Source organism: Nymphaea colorata, chromosome 11, assembly GCF_008831285.2.
Source record: "Nymphaea colorata isolate Beijing-Zhang1983 chromosome 11, ASM883128v2, whole genome shotgun sequence".
Classification (NCBI taxonomy): domain Eukaryota; kingdom Viridiplantae; phylum Streptophyta; class Magnoliopsida; order Nymphaeales; family Nymphaeaceae; genus Nymphaea; species Nymphaea colorata.
In genome coordinates, this window is record NC_045148.1 from 15,870,953 (window position 1) to 15,892,016 (window position 21,064).

Here is a 21,064-nt window from a genome sequence, read left to right on the forward strand (position 1 = left end):
TCATCTTACATGTTAAAACCCATGGATTCCAAGTCAAATGGAAGGTGGTCCGATCTTAAATTCACGGGATCTCAGATCACAAACACAACCTGATAGCCACACTTAATTTTCTTCTATGATCATTTTTTTGTCCTTTTATTTATTCAATTTATCACAAAACTTTACACCTCAGTCATGTCTTAGCCAGTTTAAATCAATCGTTCCTTTTGAAAAAAATTCACCTTCAGCTCCAGACCATCACAGGCGGACCCATATCCACATGTGCCGCACCTGCTCAAATGTTGGATTCCGAGATCTGGATCTGCCCATGATGGGCAGGGCCCGACCTGCTTAAATAGATGGCAACTGCCCCATTCGGTCGTACGATTATATATATATATATATAAAACAATAGAGAAAGTAATTAGAAAAGGTGGCGTATGAATTAAGAGAAAGAGGAGAACCTGGTGTTTTCCGGTGTACTATCTTCTTTGTCGTGTTGTTTAGCACGAACAGGATCGTTGTTTAGCGTGGATTCTCCGGTGAGAGGTCCGTCCCTTAAGCTTCAAAAGCAGCCCATCCGATTTAAGTTTCAAACACGTATCTGTCACACTTTATCTCTGAAATTTTTTTATCAAATTGGGACATGGCGAATCATCCAGCCGCAGTGGCAGTGACAGAGACATATGTGGGTTAGGTTGATGGGGGCAATTGCCACACCAGTTGCGGACTACCGGCAGGAGTTCATGTCAGCCCATCAAAAATTTAATCGGGATGAACTCAAAATTACATTGAGATATGCCGTGTTTTTTATAATATATATATATATATATATATATATATATATATATATATATATATATATATATATATATATATATATATATATATATATATATATATATATATATATGTCTGCCCACTAGCTTATATCTATGTAAGTTTGCTTATTCACATGTTAATACCTGATGGTTGTTAGAATTTGACGTATTAATTGACTCGACTAAAAATTTTTGGCCCCGTTACTGTCGTATGTTGATCAACATGAGAAGACAAGAGTAAAGGAAAAGAAGGGACCAGGAACTTCAGCTACCGGCGGTTCGATGGGATCAAGTAGGTGAGATCACATGCTTGACAGGAAAGAAAAAAAAAAAAAAACTCAACTGCGAGTCAATAAGGCAAATTTATTTAACAGGAAAGAAAGAAAAAAAAAACTCAACAGGCAAATTTATTTAATTTGTAGGTCCCATGCCAACAGTGAGAATGGAGAAGATCTCTTCGCCAAAGAGTACTGAGTCAATAACTTAATTGGATAGGAGGGGCGAAAGCCATCTATTTTTTATATGTTCAGAGTTGTTTCTGGACCTGAACGGTCATATGGTATACTATTCAACTCAAGTGTCCTGTAAACTACATTCATAAAAATCAAATTGAATATACATAAACATAGTTCATGAACTCAAAGTATTACCAATATTTCAAAAGATTTAATAATATTATTAATTATATAAAAAATAACATGTTTTATTGCTACACCATTTACATTTACATTTACCTCCACATCAGCATTTAATACTAATATGTTGGATGTATTATTATCTACGCAGCTTTTCTTGTTTACTTGTTTTCTGTGTATTCAGTGGTAAGATCATCTCTGTTTATTTTTATTTAGGTGGAGACTGGAGCCTAGTGAATGGGGCAGTCAACAAACAGTCAGCTTTGACTGGATCCGACACATACCAAACCCGGTAAGGTCCAAGTTTGGTGATGAAAACAGAAGGTCAGATTCCGCTCCATATTCAGGTCCAACCACAGGTGGTTTCAAGATTATGATTATATATATATATATATATATATAGTGTCTGGGACTAAATTTTGGGAACATTTACAACTTATTAGCATAAAAGTTTGGCCTTTGGAAAATGCGGGTCTGATCTATCGGATCCAAAGGTTAGTGCCAGCAACTGAGAGTGGATCCCGGGTTCGGGTTCATCTGAACCCGTGAAGATCCAATATGCGTCAGTGACACAGTTGGGAACTGGGAGGACAGGGACAAGTGCATGCTGTGTAGGTGGGTGCCGGCCCTAGGGAATGGCGTCTGTTTCAATATATAAATCGACGAGTTGTGAGAGAGAAGCGACGTTGCAGGTGGAGCGGTCAGAAATTTTAAAACGAGAGAGTGCAATAAAGAAGTCGCCTTTCTGGCTCCTTCCCTCCCTCGTTAGTTGCAAAAGATATGTGTCTCTGTCACTGTCCAGGACTCTAAATCTTTAATCTTTCTCTTTTCTTCTCGCCTCTGTTCTTTCTCGTCTTCATTCATGTCCGTTTCGAAACCTTCTCCCTTTTAGCTTTTCTGCTTCCCCCTAAAAGAGACGGAAAGAAGCTTCAACAATGCCTCCTCCTCATCCTTCTTCTTCGTTTTCGTTCTGGCCTCACACCAGCTTCTTCATCCTGCTCGTCCTCTTTCCTCACTTTGCGTCTTCCAAATTCGTCATAGAGCCCTGTACCTCCTCTGATTCCTGCAGCTCCCTGCTCTCTTATCTCCTGCCTTCTGATCTTAAGCTTTCCGAGATCGCGTCGAGGTTCCAAATCAAAGTTCCTGAGATTCTAGGGGCGAATTCTTATGATCCTTCCACTCCCCAGACACAGATTGTTCCGATCAACTCACTTCTGAAGATCCCCATTTCGTGTCCCTGCGTCAATGGCATTCGTCAGTCGGTTTCAACGACCTACACCGTCCAGCCCATAGACAGTCTTGACTCCATTGCAGCTGGTTTTGGTAGGCTGGTGAGTGCAGACCAAATCAGGAATCTGAATGGGATTGGTAGTGGGCAGCCGCTGGCGATTGGTACCCAGTTGAAAATCCCGCTTCCATGTACTTGTTTCAATAACATTGATAATGGTGTCCCCTCTGTGTATCTTTCCTATGTTGCTCGCTCTGGGGACAGCTTGAGCAGCATTGCGGACACGTATGGGAGCACCGTAGCGGATTTGATCTCAGTTAATCAGTTAGGGACTCAAGATATTCAACCCGGGGACATTCTTGCAGTTCCAATCCCCGGTAAGGAAAATTTCCACTTCCCAAATTTCGTTTTCAGAGATAGTTTCTTTCTGCTAGTGTGGTGCCTCTTTTAGATTAGGATTGTTTGACTGAATGGTGACTTCGTATGAGCTGGGCATGATGACAGTATGAAGATCATCAGTTATACACTTGCGTATGTCGGTGTTGATTGCTAACGACTGTCCTTGTTCTATTATTTCGTATTAGCAGTTAAGGCTTAAAGATCGCCTAGCGATGCCGTTCTGCTTTTGTGATGTTACTGACCAGTGGGATGTCATGAATTCAAGAAAATTTCATCGCCAGAGGCGTCCTAATTGTCAGGGACAGCCTTTGCATGCATTTTGTAATTCAGTTTGTGGTTTCCAATTCTCTCTGAGTTTCCAAACTTACATAAAAAATTAAGTTCGAAACAACCTAACGTCTTTGTGATGAAAAAATATTCGGAAGTTCAGAGGGTATGCCAAAGTCTTACATTCTTGGGTTTAATCATTGGTAGATCCCGACGAGTTTCTTTGATATGGTCCATCACGACAATTTGCAAATTGGGTTTACTGAAATGCATTACTTTTCCTTTCTTAGGTAAAACGTCAATACTTTGTCTTGGTGCTTTTCATTTTTCCCTTGACGGGGTGAAGCACCATTAATTTTTTTCTGTCATCCTCTTTATTACCTTTCCAAGGTGCGAAGGTAAAGGCGCATTTATTCCACCATAATACTTATACAACATTACTGCTACTCATGGGTATAAGAAAATTGTCGAGGAAAGTTCCTTAGAGGGTTTCATATGAATAAATTTCTCACAATCTTCAGTATCAAGAATATCTTTTCTTGGCACTGAATCTCAGACTCGCTTGTCCCAGTTAGAAGATATGTATTCTGCTGCTTCTCATGGAGATGAGAAAATGGTCAAGGAAATTTTGTTAGTGGGTTTCATATGAATAAATTTCTAATAATTTCACTGTCAAGAATATGTTTTATTGTCAGTGACTCTCGGACTCACTCTTCTGTGTTTGTCCTGATCAGTTAGAACTTGGAAGATGTGCATTTACTGGTTCTCATGGAGATGAGGAAATGGTCAGGGAAAGTTTCCTAATGGGTTTCATATGAATAAATTTCTCATAATTTTCAGGGTGGAGAATATCTTTTATTATCAATGATTCCCAGGTTCACTTTTTTCTGTATTTTTCCTTATCGGTTAGAAGATATGTACCCTTTTATATGCATGATGTCCATTTCACGAAATAACCGACAAGAATTGGGCGTTTAATCTAAACACTGCAAAGGCAAGTTTTCCACATACTCTGTTGCATCATGGGAAAAAGATAACCAAAATCTTGTTTGTTCCTCTTAACAGATACCTCAACAGAGGAAAAAACGGTCGTCAATTAGCTATTCAATTCCCAAAAACAACAAAGCTTACTCCTTCATTCGGTTTTGTGTCTGCAGCATGTTCATCAATAAATATGAATTTATACTCCGACCATCTCCTTGTTCCCAAAGATAGCTATAGTATGACTGCTTTCAACTGCATCAAATGTAACTGCAATTCAAGTGATCTAAAGTAAGTCGTTCCCCAAAATATTTTAAGACCATTCTGTGAGCAGATTTCATCCTTTAAATATTATACCATTAAACGTTTTTCATTTGGATTTCATGGTCTCAGCATGCAGTGTTCGTCATTCCCCTTGTACACGTCGTGCCGTAAACTCCAGTGCAAAGGGAGTAATCTTTTCATAGGTGATGTTTATGAAAACCAAAGTAGCAAAGGTTGTAATATAACAAGCTGCCTGTATCGTGGCTACCTTGGCCACACCATTCTTAGCAGGTATTCCTCTCGCTATTTATCTAATTATTTGCAAGGTTCCAGATAAGATATTCATCATTGTTTTATCTTCTATTACCGTGTTGCAGTTCGAGATCTTACATCCGTCCAAAATGTTTAGGTAAGCGACAGAGCATCGCATTTTGCACTATCCTGATCTGTTTATTTCATCTTCCTGATCCTAATGGCTACCTATTTCGTTAATTGTACTGCAGGAAACCAGAGTCAGAACATAGATAGCATGGCTCCATCTCCTGCAGCAAATGAGCCAAAACTTCCATTCTCTGTACCATCATCATCAATTCCAGTATCTGCTCCTGGTTCTCATATGGCCCCCCAAATAGCAGCACCACCCCTAGTTTCTTCCTCGGAAACATCAAGTGAACCACTCTCTCTAACCATTGTTTTGACATTGGCGATGATTTTGTACTCAAACTTTGCAGGTATCTTCTTTATTGATGCCTAAAAGAAGAGTTGCTAGTTACTGTTCAAGTTACTGACCAATTTAGAGCAAAACTTATAGAAGCTTCTGTTGCATTGACCGGGCCTTGGTGACTCCAAGGTTGTAACTTCATCAAGGATTTGATTTCCAAACAAGAAAAGTCAAGGCTTTAAATGTTTCACGGTGTTGTATCAATAGCAAGGAATGAAGTTTATTTCAGTTGCATGGCTCTTGCAAGAATGAGAGCAGAGGAAATATAATCTTAATACAGAACATCTGTTTAATGAAATTCTTTTTTCTTTTACGGCGCTATGAGGTTATTCGGTATGAAGGATTAGACATGCACCTATTGGTACCATTATACCATGCAAGATGTTGTCGTCTGTCAATGTCATCGGTTTGTGATTACCTTAGTTCCCTTATGCAAATATGGCTGCTTGAAATTGAACATGACAATCCTTGCTTCGTTTAGAACTTAAAAGCATGCTAATCATGACAATTATGGGTTTATAATGATTATTGTGGCAACAATAATCCCATTGAGCTAATGATGCGTAGTTCGCTTTCCAATCGGAATGCTGAATCTCCTGATGATGCAAGCAATATCCTGACACCAAATACGATCAAAAGAGTTATATCACACTGATTAATGAGTAAATTCATCTTTGAGATACTAATGAGTCAAAAGCACGTACTATGAGAAAGAACCTAAACATGAGCCGCTTAATGTGAATCTCATAATGTGGCAAGCACTGTCAACGCAAACTGGGAGACGACACAAATGGCTTATCTCTATTCACAAGGCTTCTTCTTCTCTTCTTTTTTGTTTTTTTAAAACTTAACAGTTTGTTTCAGTTTCTCCTAGTATGTGTCTGCAGAGCCTAAAGTAGATATGTTTGAGTGCAGAGTTATTGACGATGGTGAGCACTTGGATCCTATAATCACTACTCAAATAATGGATACACAACATTCTAACTGAAAGGTGTAATGTTTCTTAAAGACCGTTTGGCAATAAAAACAACTTGTTGTTGAATCTGCTTCAAATATTGAAGCAGATATATGAAACACAATGTTACAGTATGAATTTATCTCAAATTTACGAAACAATAACAAAGTTTCATTGTTGCCAACTGCTCCTTAGATAACAAGTAGACATGTCGGAATTTAATGAAAGAGTGAAACCATAGTTGGCTGACTCGCCGAGTTGGCTCGGGAATCACCCGAATCAGTTCAGATTGCTAAAAAACCTCGTCACGAATCAAGGTTGGCTCGGCTTGCCCTTGACTCGTTCCGATTTGCCCTCAACTCATCCCTTCTTAACTCGGCCGATTCAAGTTATTTTAAAACTCGACCAAGTTGACAAGTCAATTGATCGAGTTGACGAATCAACTTGCTGACCCGATCCTCTACCAATTCGATTATGATTTACGGGTTTGCTAAGTATGAGCGAAACTGTTAAAACCACAAAGGTTTATTAAAATGGGAAGGATGTGTGAGCCTCGAGACCGGATCCTGGCCGCTGCTAATAGACAATCTTGGGGCCTCGGAGCAAACCCCCAAACAAAAAGCCGTGCAGACTCTCGAGAACCCAGACGGCTCAATCGTAGGTCACGGTCGGACGGGTTCGACCTGTTTGCATTCCCTCTAAACTCCGACGCAAACCTCCGTTAGCACGAGAGAGAGAGAGAGAGGGGCAGTCCTCCTGAGATCGAGATCTCAATCTCCGGTACGAAGAAGATGATGTCTCCGCGGACTGGGGGGGATCCTATCTCTCGGAAGAGCGATCCAGATCCTTTCAGGTACTCCGCCTTTCTTCTCTGTTATATTTTAGTAGGGTGATTGGGAAGATTTCTCTGTTAATCATCGGCAGACTTAAACTCAACCCTGTCCTTTCATGTTTGGACGAAGATTTGAGGTCTTGGGGATTAAGGGTTTTGGGGTGCCAATGACAGCTTTCCATTCTGGATGGTAGTCGAAAAACATTTCATCCTTAGTTTTTTTGTTTCTGACTTGCGATAATTTGTTGGTTTCAACATTTCTGTTATTTTTTATCACCGTAAAATCAATGTTGCAAAAGAAACCAGAATTGTTTGGGTGGGCTCTTTGATCTATTGGTCACCTAGACGCTCTCAGGCAAAGCATTGGGAAGATTGGCTTTTTAAGGGGAACTGCATAGCCTATATTGAAGAGAAGGAGAAGTGAGTAAAACTCTTTAGAGGCCATTGTAATGGGATTGAGACTCACAAAAGTTGTCCAAGGTGGTTCGTTAATGCCTGACCAATTTATCCTGCTTTCTCGTGCTGACTCGGAAAGCGTTTTCATCGCATAGTTCGGAGGTCACTGTATTTCAATTTCTTGATCCTGTTAAAAATAGGAAGATGAAGGTGGCTGCATCTTTTGTGTCCGTTGTTATCGCTTGAGCTTCTTCTTCATGCCCATCCATTGACTGATTGCTTCTAAGCTAAGTTGTATCAAAACAAGAAAAGTCCAGTTGCTGAATGCTGACAGATGCAATAAGCAGAAACGTACATGGAGGGGCCTCGGGAAACATCAAAGTGTTACATTTATTCAGGATCTATAACTAATAATGATGTCTTATGTATTTTTTATGTGATAATACACATTCCCGCCTATGGTGCTTCTGAAAGGCTTCTTTTTCTCCCATATCATGATGGAATTGGTCCTTATGTGACTAACTTTTTGCATGTCGCCCCCTGGAAAGTAGAACTTTATTGGGCGAATCCGCGAATGTTCTTTTTCTCTTTTTTTGTTTTTTGGTTTTCAAAACTTAACGGACACCAACCTGGTAAATGGTAAGGGCTACATGAACTCATGAAAACATGTACAGTTGAACTAGTCATTTGAGTTCATCTTCTTCTAGCAAGTAGATGTTGTTGAACCAATATTGCCTTTTTCTGGCCTTTTTTTCCAAAATTTTCTTGGAACATCAAGCTGGTAACTGAGAAGAGCTACATGAGAATATTTAAAGGAGAACTAGTGAAACAGAGCAGAACTTCAAAGCACACGGCTATATTTTGAGAAACAGAGAATGCGAAAGAAGAAAAGAGTCTCTGCTCATTCTATTGCTTTTCATCTCTATATACAAGTTTACATGGGTACATTAGACAAATTATAGATCGTTACAGAAATATAATAACATGGATGATTCACCGATCTTTTTAGAGAAATCATCTGGCAGATATTCTCTAATGATGACCTTTGACAGACTCAGCAGACTTAACAAGAAAATATCTCCAATGAAATATATCGAAAAAAATATATCTCCTTAGACACTGAGAGGCTTCTGCATAATGTCAAATTAACTTATGGCTCCAACCAACCTTTACATTTATGTTACATTTTGTAACAACTATTTCATAACAACTAGTCATCTGAGTTGTCTTAGAGTCTAGAGATGAACAATGATGTAATGAAAAAAATAAATTCATATCTTGGCAGTGGAATCTCCATTCTTCACTTGGTCCATGTTGAATAGGTTTTGGTTTTCCTATCCTTTGGATAGTACTGTATTGTTCCATTGTTGCTTGTTGAATAAAGTTACGTATATGGCTATTGTTGAGTACCTTATGTCAGGTAGTGCAGTAATTGTGCTCCATCATTAAATGCTTTATCTGTCAATTCTTGAGACCCCATGTTAGGCATATGTTATTTAGCAGTTAACTCTGGTTGATTTTCAGAGAATGTAAGGCTTAAACTCCCCACTTTCCTATATGCAAAAGGTTATGTACTAGTCAGTAGTTGAAGGTTCTTTTTTGCTAATCTGGCATGGTTAAAGTTTAGTGCTGCAAGCAACAGTCTGTTCCAAAGGACTTATTTTGGTTGAAGTTTACCACATAACATTTTTTGATGCTCTCACCTCTTGACATGGTTTAAGATCATATTGGTTAGGTTTCCTTGATACTCCACCACTGACATACAACTTACTTCTTCCTATGCACGGCTACCAGAATCTGGACTAACTTGACCTTTTCCTTTTGACGAATCTAAAGCTAAAACATTGTATGAGTCTTCATGCTTATACACAAAACTGAAGCTGCTGAATGGTTACAAGCTTGTTAATTACTCACTTAGTCATATATGAATAATTCAAAATTGATATTTTCGTAGGTTTCTATAATTTAGTCAATTTTTGTATTTGTATACAGTGTCTTGCTCTAGTAAATTATTATCTCCTTTCTTTCAGGCAAACGCCTCTGCAGATTATTCATCTCATTGGAAGCTTCTTGAGGATATGGTCAGTTTTCTCCATGTACCAGTATGTAACAGAGAAAGAAGTATCGGTCTTGGTTTTCATATTTAGTTGTTTGGTTCCATCATCTGTAATCTTCCTGGCCTCACAAAAACCTTGGAGAGGGCGATCTCTTTCTAATTCACAGGTTTGTTATGGTTATACTCTTTGAATCTTGTGTTGGAAGATTAACTTTTTACACTTCTTCAATATGGTCAGCTATTTCATCTTATTTTTGAAATGGAAATAGTGTTTCAGGTAGTACCGTCCATAATAAATGGAGGTATTATGGCTTTGTACTTCATCTTATGGGGGAAGGGCCTAAAGACATGTGGACCCATCAGGTTGGTTGCATGTTTTGCTTTTTAGCAAATGGAATTATAATTCCCTTGAAGTCCAGTCATCTTTTTTAAAATGGTATATTACCTTGTTATCTGGGTGCTGTTTAAAAATTTAAATCATAATACACTGTGCTTGACCAATTACATTAAGGTGAATATGGCACAGTGATCTTGAAACCTTTCATAATTTGCTTTTTTGGCTGTTCTTATATTGATCTACTTCAGAATCACAGATGTAGTTTGTGGTAAACCCAATGCAGTAGCATACTGATTTTTTTCTGCTTTCAATTATTCTGACCAAAGTCTTTCTGTATATGTTTCTTTTCTTTCGGGGGCATGTTATGGCATGGAAAAATAAAAAAAAATCAAGTATTTGTTGAAATTTCAGAGTCATACTGGCTGAGTATGCTGGTGCTGTACTTGGAGTGCTATCGGCATTGCTACATGGAAGAAGGGGTCAACTATGGAAAAAGGTTTGCTGTTTGAATCACTTATTCTCTTTTGTCTGGCATTAATTTCTTGAACAACATAGTTATACTTACTTTGAGTATGTGAATTATATTCTCCGTTAGGGAAACCATTAGTAGATGCAATATAAAAAAATTTTGCTCATTGTATTGGAATTAGCTAGACATAATTTCATGCCTGCTCACATAGTGGTGATTTATTCTGATGGAACTAAATTATTTTAGCTTCTATTGAGAATTCTGATTAAGCAATCTACATAATAAAAATGCTTGGATCTCAAACATTTATTACAACCATCAGATCACATCACATTTTCTGTGATCTCATGAAGTACACAACCACATACTTCACTATATAGTAGTTTTTTGTTACGAAATTCTTCACATAAGATATATGGGAAGGATTTGCATTTTCTTCTTTGTTTGGTAGGTTTTTAATGTTGCCAGTTTAAAGGTTTATTTGCTGATTGAATGGTTAATTTGACATCATTCTTGTCAGGTTGGTGGATTGATTGCGATGGCTGCATGTTTTTACTTTTTGTCTGAGGGATGGGCTACAGCAACATATGCTCCTTTTTATATCCTTAAATAATAGTCTCTTTAACTTAAATTTTGGTTATAGATCCTCTTTGTTAGAAATAGTTTAATTATTTTTTTCCAGAAATGACAGAAAATTCAACATTTTTCTCTTTGCACAATAATCTCCCGTGACTCCAATGCTGGTTCTTTGGTTTTCATATTGGAAGGAAAGACAATGTTTCTAATCTTGAATAGGGGAAAGATTTCTTGTATCTGCAGCCAGTACATGGTTGTAACCGTACAATGTTTTCTGCTTGTTTAAGAACTTAACTGAAGATAACCTTTCAAGGATAGATCTGATGTCAGCTCAGCACTTAATAAGGAAAAGCCGTTGAAGATGAAAGAAATGGTGATCCCCATAGTTGCTGGAATTCTGTCAGGTTTAAGGAGGGTGGTTGCACGACGTGTATCTCTCAAGGTTCTTCTTATAGTTCATCTTGATGTTTCCAAGACCTTCCATTCTTTTTGTCTTCCCTGCAAAAGGGTACAAACTACAAACACTGTTTCTGATTATCAGTTTATCATGCCATCAGAATCAGCTTAAAAGGAGGCTTCATTCAATAACAGTCACTTCTGCTGCTTGCTTTATCTTTCCATTTGCCATTTGGGAGATAGTGATGGTATGTTTGAACATTCTAAGATTATGATTTAATCTACTTATTGATTAGGCTAAAATACATGCATATTCCAAATCATAAATTTGTATTTTTGTTCTTTTAGTAAATTTCACAATTTTTAATATTTCATGAATAGAAGAATAAATAAAGGATAATTTCTTGAAGGAGATAAAGGAAGTAAGTGTAATGTGTAGAGTCTTAGACAATCACTTGGAGGAAAAAGTTGGTGGACTAAGGAGGAACTAACTTTCAAGACTTTTTGTGCCTGGCCTTACATTTTGAAGTCTAAATGATGGCTCTTAAGCAAAAACTTGACTGTTTAAGCTTGTTAAAAGTTAAAAATCAGAAATCAGAACAATTGTGAAGTCAGCAAAATGGAGCAATCATCTCTTAGTATGCAGATTGCATGATATTGCAATGCTTTATGTGTTCCTATGTGCTGAAGTGGATGGATAAGTAATGTTGATGACCAATGAAACAAAACTTTTGGTTTTTTCTGTTGTTTTGGATTATAATCTCAGCACTTGTCAACTTTGGTTTCACAGGGCTCAACTCCACAGAGAAACTGGAAGCCATGGTTTTCATCCTGGGCTTACATTAGCACTGTTCTTTTTGGGATGGTTTTGATATTCTACATTGACAGCCTTGCTGAAGAGAGGTAAGTTCCTAAAATGGGCAATCGTATTACATGCCATCATCAATACTACTTTTCAGGCTCTCATTTATGATTATGTGCAAGTGCCAATTGTCATTTGCTTACTTTCACTTTGGCTCTGTGTCCTGTGAGAGATTATCTAGTTAATTACCATGTAATGCATCTTAAATATAATGTTCTCAATGTACATGTATTTGGCCCGGATAGCGTTTTCAAAATTCTTAATATGGTACCATAAGAACTCTCTGATTACATACTTCCATATAAAGGTTGCTTATTGTTGGATATCTGGCAGCAATAGGCACATGAATGGCTGTAGATTCTGAAAACATAAAGGATCTTTAGTGTAAATAGTAGACTTTTACATTCATTGGATTGGTGTATGCATGGCTTTATCCACTGTCATGCATTGCCTTATGTTTTTCCTTCTGAAATTTGGATCTCTGACATCTTCCTGTGATGTGCAAAAAGTTTTGTTTCAGAGTTCACTTACTGTGTTTATGGCCTCGCCTCAGTGTCATCCTGTAATTTGAATACATGGTTGCTTAACGTAGTGTTCCTTTGGTTGCAGATTGCACATGGTTGTTTCTTCTCCGAGGCATCTAATGGTTTCTGCCGTCTGTATCATCATCATGGCAATCATGTATCAAATGGATTTTTCTCTTATTGGCTTTCTAGTTTGCTCATTAGTTCTGGGTGTGGGTATGTTAAACCGTCATCTATCCCTTTATTTTCTGTTTACTTTTGGCTGTTCTTATTGCTGGTTATGAAATGTTTATTGAATAAAATGTTTGTGCAATAGTTTTTGTTTGTTAATTGATTAATTTCGGAGCACGATATAACTTCACACCAAACAGTTTATTTGGATTTCCTGTGGATCATGTCAAATTAATCTGTATATATTGTTCGATTGATCGTTTCCCATTTACATGTCTTTTTATTTGGTTTGACACTTGAATGATCTTATGTTTTTAATTTGTGTACCTTAATGGATTGGCAATAATGGTATACATTTTCAGGTATTTTTGAGGCAACTTCCATGGAGCGGATAAGAAAAACAACCAGTAATTCTCATAGCTTAGTGGACGACACAATCGGAAATGACCAATCATTGTCTCTTCCTTCATAGTGCGAAGTAAATGTACTGCTGTATTGATTCTTCCAAAATTTCTTCTCCTCTTCACCTGTGATTATGTTGAAAACAACCTTTTGTGTGATTTATGTTTAAACTATATAATTCCAGGGAACGGGAATGTGATTATGCATGTCCTTATTGTTGGTTTTGCAATTTCTTCTCTCGATTTTGTTTCCTTTTATGTTTATTGCAAAAAATTTGCAACCCATCCAATGGAACTTTTTAGTTCCTCCATTCCTGGTGCCTATGAGGACAGGTGCTTCCGTTTCTCTCTCAGTACCAAATTTTAAGGGAAAAAAGGAAAAAGCAAACTCTTAGTACAACGCCTTAAACGATGGGCTTAAATAAACACAAACTCAAATTCATGATTTATTCTCAAAGCATCAGGATTTTGGTGTCCAACGCTATCCGCCCAGTTTCTTATTTGAGATTAAAAGCTTAGTACTTTTCTTTGGATTAAGTAAGTATCTTCCAGATCATTTCGAAAGACGCATCCCGGCATCCAAAGTCACATTGGGGCTGGGGGCATAACCACCGGTAACCATCGCAGAAGTACTGATTCATATTTTAGGTTGGAACGTGAGAGCTTCAAAGGCATGTCTATCTAAAGCGACATCTTAGAGTTCTGAGGGCATATAATCAATCGAACATGCTTCAATATTAAAAGGGCTACTAGTTTAGAGAGAACTAAGCAAATCTCGTTGTGTGCATCTTTGTGAAAAGGTTGGCTGATTCTCTACGAGCCTTAGGTACGACGCGTTCGATTTATGTTTTTTTCTCTTTACATCAACTGATCTTTACTCTACCTGTGCGCTTGCTTAAGTTACCAGATCCAGCGTACTTACGTGCCCATTTTTGAAGAATCTGCTCAACTGATAGCGGACATTTGCGACCACCATCAAATTTACAGGACAGCATAATCATTTGTTTTTTAAGATTCAGTGGGGGGAGCTCTCAACTTCTCTGGCCGGGAGCGTAAAAACCTCAAGGAGGCAAGGGTTTTCTCAAAAGGTGGGCACCACGCAGATTTGAGACTTGAAGATAATTTCTAAGACTGAGATCTATGGTAACCAATATTGTTACTATGAAAAACACGGGAAAAAAATTTAAAAAATGTTGCATTTTCTTCTTGATATAAAGTCACGCATTTCATTGGACATGCTAGATGTTGGGCGATTTTGGTTATTTGCTCCAGAAAAAGCCTGTAATTTGATCAGAATGGGCGCTCTTTCAGTTTTTCTTGTTAGAATTAATATAAAATGTAAAAACATAGCTCCCATTCGCGCTGTTGTCTCTCCGTCCTCACTCCTCCCTAAAGAGGGTCGGATTTCTCTCTCTCTCTCATGATGCAGGCGGCTGTGGCTCAGGCGACGCTGCGTCTTCCCTTGGTATCGCCGCCAAATCCTACTCCCCATCTCCTCATCAGCTCCGGCACCAATGCTCACTGCTCCTTGACTCTTCGCTCTCTCTCCAACGTCAACAGCTCCATCTCCTCTTCTCCTCCTCCTATGCGCTTCACCTCTATTGCTCCTCTTCGGAGCATGATCCAACCGTCGGATTTTCCCGCTGGCAAAGGGTGGTGTCTCTTTCTCTCCGATTGATTTTTTTTCCCTGGCTATATTGTACTCATGTTTCGCTGACGTCGGTACCTCCGGTTCTTTGTGTTCATACTTGGCTCATGTTGCTGCCTTCGATTTCATTGTAGAATGAGCAATTTCTTTGAGGTTGAGCTTAAAGTTCGCGACTACGAGTTGGATCAATTTGGCGTCGTGAACAATGCGGTTTATGCTAGCTACTGCCAACACGGTCACTCCTTCAATCTCTGCCTTTTCTTTTCCCATCTCTGTTAGTTACAACGCATTCTCTTTTTGTTCTCACCACAAAGTTACTCGAATAGCAACTGATTTCTTTGTCTCTGGTTAGTATGATAAAAATTAAAAGCTTCTTTGTCTTTGTAGTCTTCCTCAATTGTAGCGCACCTCCACTGGATCCAAGGTGGGTCCGTTGGTATTTTTCTTGGTTTTGCCACTGATTTTTTTTTATGTTTCCAATATTCGAACTTTTGGTATCACACCTCCTCACTATAGATGAAAAGCCTATGCAGGAGGTAGAAATTTTTGGTGCATTTGAGTACCTGCTTCATGTGGAATAGCTTACTTATGGAAGGAGAAAGGACTACTTAAGAAGTAATAAACGAGAAACCAAGTAACAAACGAGAAACCATGATTTTCTTGAGAAAGAATGACAGTCATCTCCGCTCTCTTCCAATTATTTTGAGGTCATATGTAAAATGGCTGTTTGTCCAAGAAGATCGATACATATAATGTATGTATGTATGTTCTCTTGACTTTCTTCATTGGACATGGTTAGATAAATATGTCCCAAGAGTTTTGGGTGTTTGAGTTTGTGTCGGAAAACTTTATAACCGTAGGTTGGCGAAGATCGTGAGGGGTAATTTCCTTGGTGGCAGGTTATGCTCTTTATTTCCCTTTTTTGTTTTACGCCCTCTACAGAAAAGTTCACTCTTATCTCCGACAGTATGTACAAATGTAGGTCAGCAGCTTGCTTTATCGAATATCTAACAAGCCACTATACATCCAACCGTCTTGCTGTTTGATCTGAGTTTTTATCAAAAGCTGACAAAAAAGCATCACTAGTTGACACAATGAAAGCTCGTGAGTCATAAGGCTGGCTTTCGGAGAATTGTTTTGTAAAGCGAGATATCTTAAATATCAATATATGTTCATCTCTTTACTGAAAAATGCGTGCAAACATGAAACTTCTTACTGGTAACAGATAATACCCTATATTGTCCAGTTTCAGTACATACCATGTTACAATAGGAACTACAGAAATTTCTGCATTTGCTGAATTACAGATAATGTTTTCTGATATAGCAAATATCAAATATGTTTTTTGCTAATGGCTGTCCTAAAAGATGAGATTGATGGTATCTTCGTTTTCACATTTGATTTCTTGACTGCCCAAGTAGAAAGCATTTAGTTATTGAGACATTGAAATGTCAAGGATTGTCTATTTAAATAGAAATATCGAATCAATTGTTTTGCGCATGCAGTTGTCTTATTTTAGTTTCTAGGACTTACCGACTGCATGCTGATAGAGTTAAGTTGACTGTGTGCTTCCTATCAATTTTGTGCGTCGTAGTGTTTCAAATTTTCTGAATTCTTACATTTAGTCACTTTAATTGTGTAGCAGGTCGACATGAATTCTTTGAAAGTATTGGCTTGAGTGCAGATGCAGTTGCTCGAACTGGAGAATCCCTGGCCCTAACAGACTTGTCTCTCAAATTCTACTCTCCTCTAAAGGTCTGTTAAGTGGTGTAGTTATTTTAGCTTATCTTAAATCATGATTTTTTTCCCCCCCTGTATTGTCTGTTTATTTTCTTAATAGTTTTAGAGAACTCATTTGTTTTAGTGGACATTTGTGGCAGCCAGTCTGGTGATAGGTTCATTGTAAAAGTTAGAGTATCTGGTTATTCAGCTGCCCGTTTATTCTTTGAACACTTCATCTACAAACTGCCGAACCAAGAGGTGAGTACTGTTACATATCTAGAGCTGCTATGCCTATAATAGTGAATCTTAGCGAAGAGTTCTTTTACCTCCTGCTCTTGCTACTTCAAACGAGGAAAAGGAGGAATTTCTGGTTCATTGACATCGTTTCTTTTCCCCCAGCTGATTTTGGAAGCTAAGGCTACTGCTGTCTCCCTTGACAAGAACTATCGCCCAGTTCGTATTCCAGCCCATATCAAATCTAGACTTGTTCTGCTTTTACGTAGTGAAGAATCCAACTGCAATTGATGGTTGAGCTCGTCGTGGATACTGAAAATGACAGTCAAGAACTTCAGCATTTCAGGAATAAGATTTCATATTCGAGATTTTGAGCATCATTGATTCTTCACTTTCTATAGAATTCTTAAAGGCTGTTTGATTCATCAAGAGGGAATGGAAACCGACTTTCCTTGTTCATGCTCGACAGCTTGCCGACGTGGTTGGACGGCAAAATCAAATCATACCTCTTACCATGTGATTAAAAGATGCCGTAAGGTAAGAAGGTGCAAAAATATCCCAAACAACCCCAAACTCATATCTTTCTTCACCTTTTTTAAGGTTACCGGTATGAAATGACTGAACTTTCATGCCACCTGAGCATTTTCTCAAACCTGTTCTGTGATCAATCTGGGCTAATTATGTCTTGCCCAAATCGTACAATTTTTGCAATAGAAATGGATTGTATTGCCCAAATCCTAACTCTAAATTTACAATGGAAGTGAAAGTGATTCATCTCAATATTAGTTTCCACACCAATGTGTCCTTTGTTGGGAGATAAGATGAGATTTATCTTGTATTTTGTGAAGCCTTTTGTTCATTTTATTCAATTTTTGGGGCCATATGTGATGACATTGTTTCGGGGAAAATAGCTTACGGGGTGTGGTTACGGGCATTGGCGACTTCTCTTTTCGAGCTTTGAACTGGCGCGGTTTGTGACGGAAATGGCGATTTCTGACATGGCCATTTTCGGTATGCGGTCCTTTAACCGGATGGCTAGTAGATCAAGTGTTGAGGTTGCCCTTGAGCAAGAACCTGTGGTCTTTCTCCCTCTGTACTTTTCTTTCTATGAATTCTGATGAACTATATATATATTTGCCTGTCGTAAGATCCTTTTTTGTTTATACGGTTTGGTCAGATATGGAATTTCCCTATGATATATATAGATATTAAAAAGGTTTCTGACTTAGAGTTATGAGGGGTTTTGTCAGGAGTTGAGCGGGCCTGGCTTGGGTCCATAATTCCCCCCCAGTCGGCAGATTACGCAATTAGTTAACGAAGAGAACCATTATTTTGGTATCATATTTATTGGCGGTAAGAGCGTTATCATAAGCCTTAACAGTGATGATAATACAGATTGTATTCCTGATCTTGTCCGTGGTTTTTCATTTTTTCGTCTTTTGGATATTTATTGGCAGTAAGAACATTATCATAAGCCTTAACAGTGTGATGATGATAATACAAATTGTATTCCTGATCTTGTCCGTGGCTTCTTTTTTTTTTTGTCTTTCTTTTGGCCCTGCATAAGAACTCTCCTCATTGAAATGAAAGTGGAGACCCTTCGTGGTTAGACCTGTAAGGATAATTCATCACTGTTCAGTCTCCTTAGCTTTTACCTTTCCGTTTGTCAAAAAGCCGAGAATACAAACTATACAGATATGAGCGGCAACACATAACTTCATGTGTTTGTGCAGAGGATGATATAAGCAAGTACGTTTAAATATTACTTCAGTTTGTATAATTGTATTTGAGCTTGACAGACCTGGTTCTTCCCTTAGGATTAGTACACTCCTTGTTTTGCATTGAAGAAAGTTCGTAGCATAGGTTTGAAAGATGTTTCCTGAGTCTTCTCACTCTATCCGTCCTTGATTCCCCTCTCTCTCTCTCTCTCTCTCTCTCTCTCTCTCTCCCTCCCTTTTAAACTGCTGTTTTTTTCCTCTCCTTATTCTGCTTACATACTCATGGCTCTCACGGCTACTGCCTTGCTGGTTCTCTATTTCTTGTTATTCTGTCTTCTTCCAATTCCCTTCTCAACTACTCTGCGTGGGTAGCTTCACATACTCTACATGTCGGCATCACTCTTGGTTCTCTCTCTCTCCATCCTGGTTCTTGTGGAAGCAACCAAATACGAATAGGGAACCTCATCTGTATGTTATGTGTGTGTTTTACTAGTCGTAGTTCTTGTGGCTGCAACCAAAGTTCCTGTTTGGTTCTAAAACCAACTGAGAATGGTCTCTCTCTCTCTCTCTCTCTCTAAGCTTGACTCTATGTTCCTTTTCCGTTCAAGTCTTCAGGTACACCAAAGTTTAAGGTAACTTTAGGGTTCAAAGTATCAAAATTTCAAGCCATGCAAAGCAACCCACAGGCAACAAAGCCCAAGAGGTGAGGTACCTATTTACCTTAAATGGAAGAAAAGAATAATTGCTGTGAAAAGAGCCAAGCTAAAAGTAAAAGAAGCTAGAAAGCGTCATCTAACACCACACCACCAAGAATCGCTAGAGAAAAACGACAATGGATATGGAGCTGGGACTGAAAATCAAGAAGACCAGAGAGGCCTCCAAAAGCGCCAAACTTACCAAAGACAGTATCCCCATCTTCACATCCCATGAAACGGAAACCCTATACATCCTTGTTGGCTATCTGTCAGGTAAAATTCACAGTTCTCTTGTGTTTCTCTGTATGCAGCGTGTTTAAATACCCGAATTTCTAGCAGGTTATCTGAAGGGCAACATTGGAATGATGATCGATGGTGGAGGATCGCTGTTAACCATCAATGGCGAGAAGTTAATTGAGGAGATGGTCATAGTGAAATGGGGAATGTACAGGAAGAAAATTGAACCCAGGAGGTTCCAGAAAGTTTTCCGCATTCCTGAAAGTGTGGACGTTGACAGGATAAAGGCCAGGTTTGATGAAGAAGAAGGAATCCTGAGAGTTTTCATGCCCAAGATCAACGTTGGTGAATTTTCAGGAATATGGATTCAAGAAGTTGATGATGAAGCCGCTGATGCAGGGACACGTAATGTTGCCATTGAGATGGAAAAAGCAGAAGATCTACAGCAAAGTCCGGAAACATTTCCTGCTGAAGATGATGAAGATGATTACCATGTGGGGGGCATGGAAGGTTTTCCTGTGGAGGAAGACGATACAGAATCTTGTAGTGGAGACAAAATGCAACTGATGGAAGAGGAGGAGCAGATAGGTCCTGAAGAAATGGTTCGTCCAGAAATTGCCTTCCCAAACGAAGAAAAGGAGGTCACCAACTTAGAAGACAACAGTGAACGTGAACAGCCAATAAAAATACAAACAGTGCCCTCCAAGCCTAGGGAGGACCAAGGGGTTCCACAAGAAATGCCACAAAACAAAGGCAGGGTAGATGGAAATAAGGGAGAAGTGTGTGAAACTGTGGGAAAAGATACATTAGGAAAGGAAAATAAAGGAGTACAGGCACCAGAATCACCTGTCCGTGATACAAAATTGTCAGGAGCACCATGTGAAGAAAAGCTTCATAAACCAGATTTACCAAACCCACCCTCAACTCAAGCAAGTGAACAGGAGAACTCTGGAGCCGAAATTTCAGAGAAGGACCAGGAAAAGCAGCAGTGTGAAGGAGAAAGGGAAAGAGAGAACATAGAAGAGATTCCAGGTGGAGATATGCCAAGCAAGGAAATGTGTGAAATTTCTACAGATGATAAAAATGAAGATTTGCCAGAAGCAGAACAAAGAACAACCATGAAGGACCAGTCCACCCAGACGCCAGTATGGCCAGAACAAAGAACAACTACAAACGATCAGTCTACTCAGACGCCAGTATGGCCACGCAAGAGATGCAACCTGTATTCCCCTTGGTTGTATGTAAGTTCAACGATTGCACTCCTGATGGTGGTAGTTGTGCAACTGTCGAAGGACAAAAGGAAGAAAAGAAATGTATAAAGAAAGAAATGTTAGATCGTGTGTGTGTGTTAGCGTGAGGATCTAGTACACAAATCATTAAAGTTTTAAGCACAAAAGATACTGTATGAAAGTCTGAGCACCGGACATAATGGACTCCACTTCACTTTGCAGTTTGCACTTGCAGAGCAACAACAATTGGAGCACTACTCTCTTTCTGTTTGAGATACTACAAGCGGTCTCCATTGGTTCGGCAAAATCTC

At 38.7% G+C, this 21,064-nt stretch overlaps 4 protein-coding genes across 6 annotated transcripts; all 4 read left to right on the forward strand.

Moving 5' to 3' along the window:
* The first annotated feature begins 2,130 nt into the window (after positions 1 to 2,130).
* On the forward strand, positions 2,131 to 5,523 carry LOC116264660 (lysM domain-containing GPI-anchored protein 1-like). Its single transcript, XM_031644996.2, has 5 exons — positions 2,131 to 3,040; positions 4,487 to 4,601; positions 4,704 to 4,865; positions 4,952 to 4,983; positions 5,078 to 5,523. Exons 1-5 carry the CDS (start codon positions 2,371 to 2,373, stop codon positions 5,326 to 5,328), a joined length of 1,230 nt encoding a protein of 409 aa, XP_031500856.1. The 5' UTR covers positions 2,131 to 2,370; the 3' UTR covers positions 5,329 to 5,523.
* A 1,301-nt stretch (positions 5,524 to 6,824) lies between these two features.
* On the forward strand, positions 6,825 to 13,477 carry LOC116264194 (uncharacterized). The gene is made up of 10 exons (XM_031644277.2): positions 6,825 to 7,103; positions 9,509 to 9,701; positions 9,812 to 9,897; positions 10,283 to 10,367; positions 10,861 to 10,939; positions 11,222 to 11,358; positions 11,474 to 11,560; positions 12,103 to 12,215; positions 12,784 to 12,914; positions 13,232 to 13,477. Exons 1-10 carry the CDS (start codon positions 7,042 to 7,044, stop codon positions 13,339 to 13,341), a joined length of 1,083 nt encoding a protein of 360 aa, XP_031500137.1. The 5' UTR covers positions 6,825 to 7,041; the 3' UTR covers positions 13,342 to 13,477.
* A 755-nt stretch (positions 13,478 to 14,232) lies between these two features.
* Positions 14,233 to 17,609, forward strand: LOC116264195 (acyl-acyl carrier protein thioesterase TE3, chloroplastic-like). Of its 3 annotated transcripts, XM_031644280.2 has the most exons (6): positions 14,233 to 14,358; positions 14,700 to 14,923; positions 15,053 to 15,153; positions 16,564 to 16,673; positions 16,803 to 16,898; positions 17,040 to 17,609. In XM_031644280.2, exons 2-6 carry the CDS (start codon positions 14,856 to 14,858, stop codon positions 17,163 to 17,165), a joined length of 501 nt encoding a protein of 166 aa, XP_031500140.1. In that variant the 5' UTR covers positions 14,233 to 14,358; positions 14,700 to 14,855; the 3' UTR covers positions 17,166 to 17,609. The 3 variants fall into 3 exon arrangements, 2 of the variants coding, with proteins under 2 accessions (XP_031500140.1, XP_031500138.1); XR_004174803.2 differs by lacking the exon at positions 14,233 to 14,358 and having other exon boundaries at positions 14,397 to 14,923; positions 16,799 to 16,898; positions 17,040 to 17,092; XM_031644278.2 differs by lacking the exon at positions 14,233 to 14,358 and having other exon boundaries at positions 14,404 to 14,923.
* Positions 17,610 to 17,799: 190 nt separating this feature from the next.
* On the forward strand, positions 17,800 to 20,982 carry LOC116264193 (uncharacterized). Its single transcript, XM_031644276.2, has 2 exons — positions 17,800 to 19,560; positions 19,627 to 20,982. Exons 1-2 carry the CDS (start codon positions 19,425 to 19,427, stop codon positions 20,841 to 20,843), a joined length of 1,353 nt encoding a protein of 450 aa, XP_031500136.1. The 5' UTR covers positions 17,800 to 19,424; the 3' UTR covers positions 20,844 to 20,982.
* The last annotated feature ends 82 nt before the right edge of the window (positions 20,983 to 21,064 follow it).

Bases quoted from the DNA above. Each gene is read 5' to 3' on its own strand.
- LOC116264660 (XM_031644996.2), top strand. From the start codon at position 2,371: ATGCCTCCTCCTCATCCTTCTTCTTCGTTTTCGTTCTGGCCTCACACC. The intron at 4,602-4,703 runs GTAAGTCGTTCC...TCATGGTCTCAG, and splicing joins TGCAATTCAAGTGATCTAAA to CATGCAGTGTTCGTCATTCC. The intron at 4,984-5,077 runs GTAAGCGACAGA...ATTGTACTGCAG, and splicing joins CATCCGTCCAAAATGTTTAG to GAAACCAGAGTCAGAACATA.
- LOC116264193 (XM_031644276.2), top strand. From the start codon at position 19,425: ATGGATATGGAGCTGGGACTGAAAATCAAGAAGACCAGAGAGGCCTCC. The intron at 19,561-19,626 runs GTAAAATTCACA...AATTTCTAGCAG, and splicing joins CCTTGTTGGCTATCTGTCAG to GTTATCTGAAGGGCAACATT.
- LOC116264195 (XM_031644278.2), top strand. From the start codon at position 14,691: ATGATGCAGGCGGCTGTGGCTCAGGCGACGCTGCGTCTTCCCTTGGTA. The intron at 15,154-16,563 runs GTCACTCCTTCA...ATTGTGTAGCAG, and splicing joins TGCTAGCTACTGCCAACACG to GTCGACATGAATTCTTTGAA. The intron at 16,899-17,039 runs GTGAGTACTGTT...CTTTTCCCCCAG, and splicing joins ACAAACTGCCGAACCAAGAG to CTGATTTTGGAAGCTAAGGC.
- LOC116264194 (XM_031644277.2), top strand. From the start codon at position 7,042: ATGATGTCTCCGCGGACTGGGGGGGATCCTATCTCTCGGAAGAGCGAT. The intron at 11,359-11,473 runs GTTCTTCTTATA...TCATGCCATCAG, and splicing joins CACGACGTGTATCTCTCAAG to AATCAGCTTAAAAGGAGGCT. The intron at 11,561-12,102 runs GTATGTTTGAAC...TTGGTTTCACAG, and splicing joins CCATTTGGGAGATAGTGATG to GGCTCAACTCCACAGAGAAA.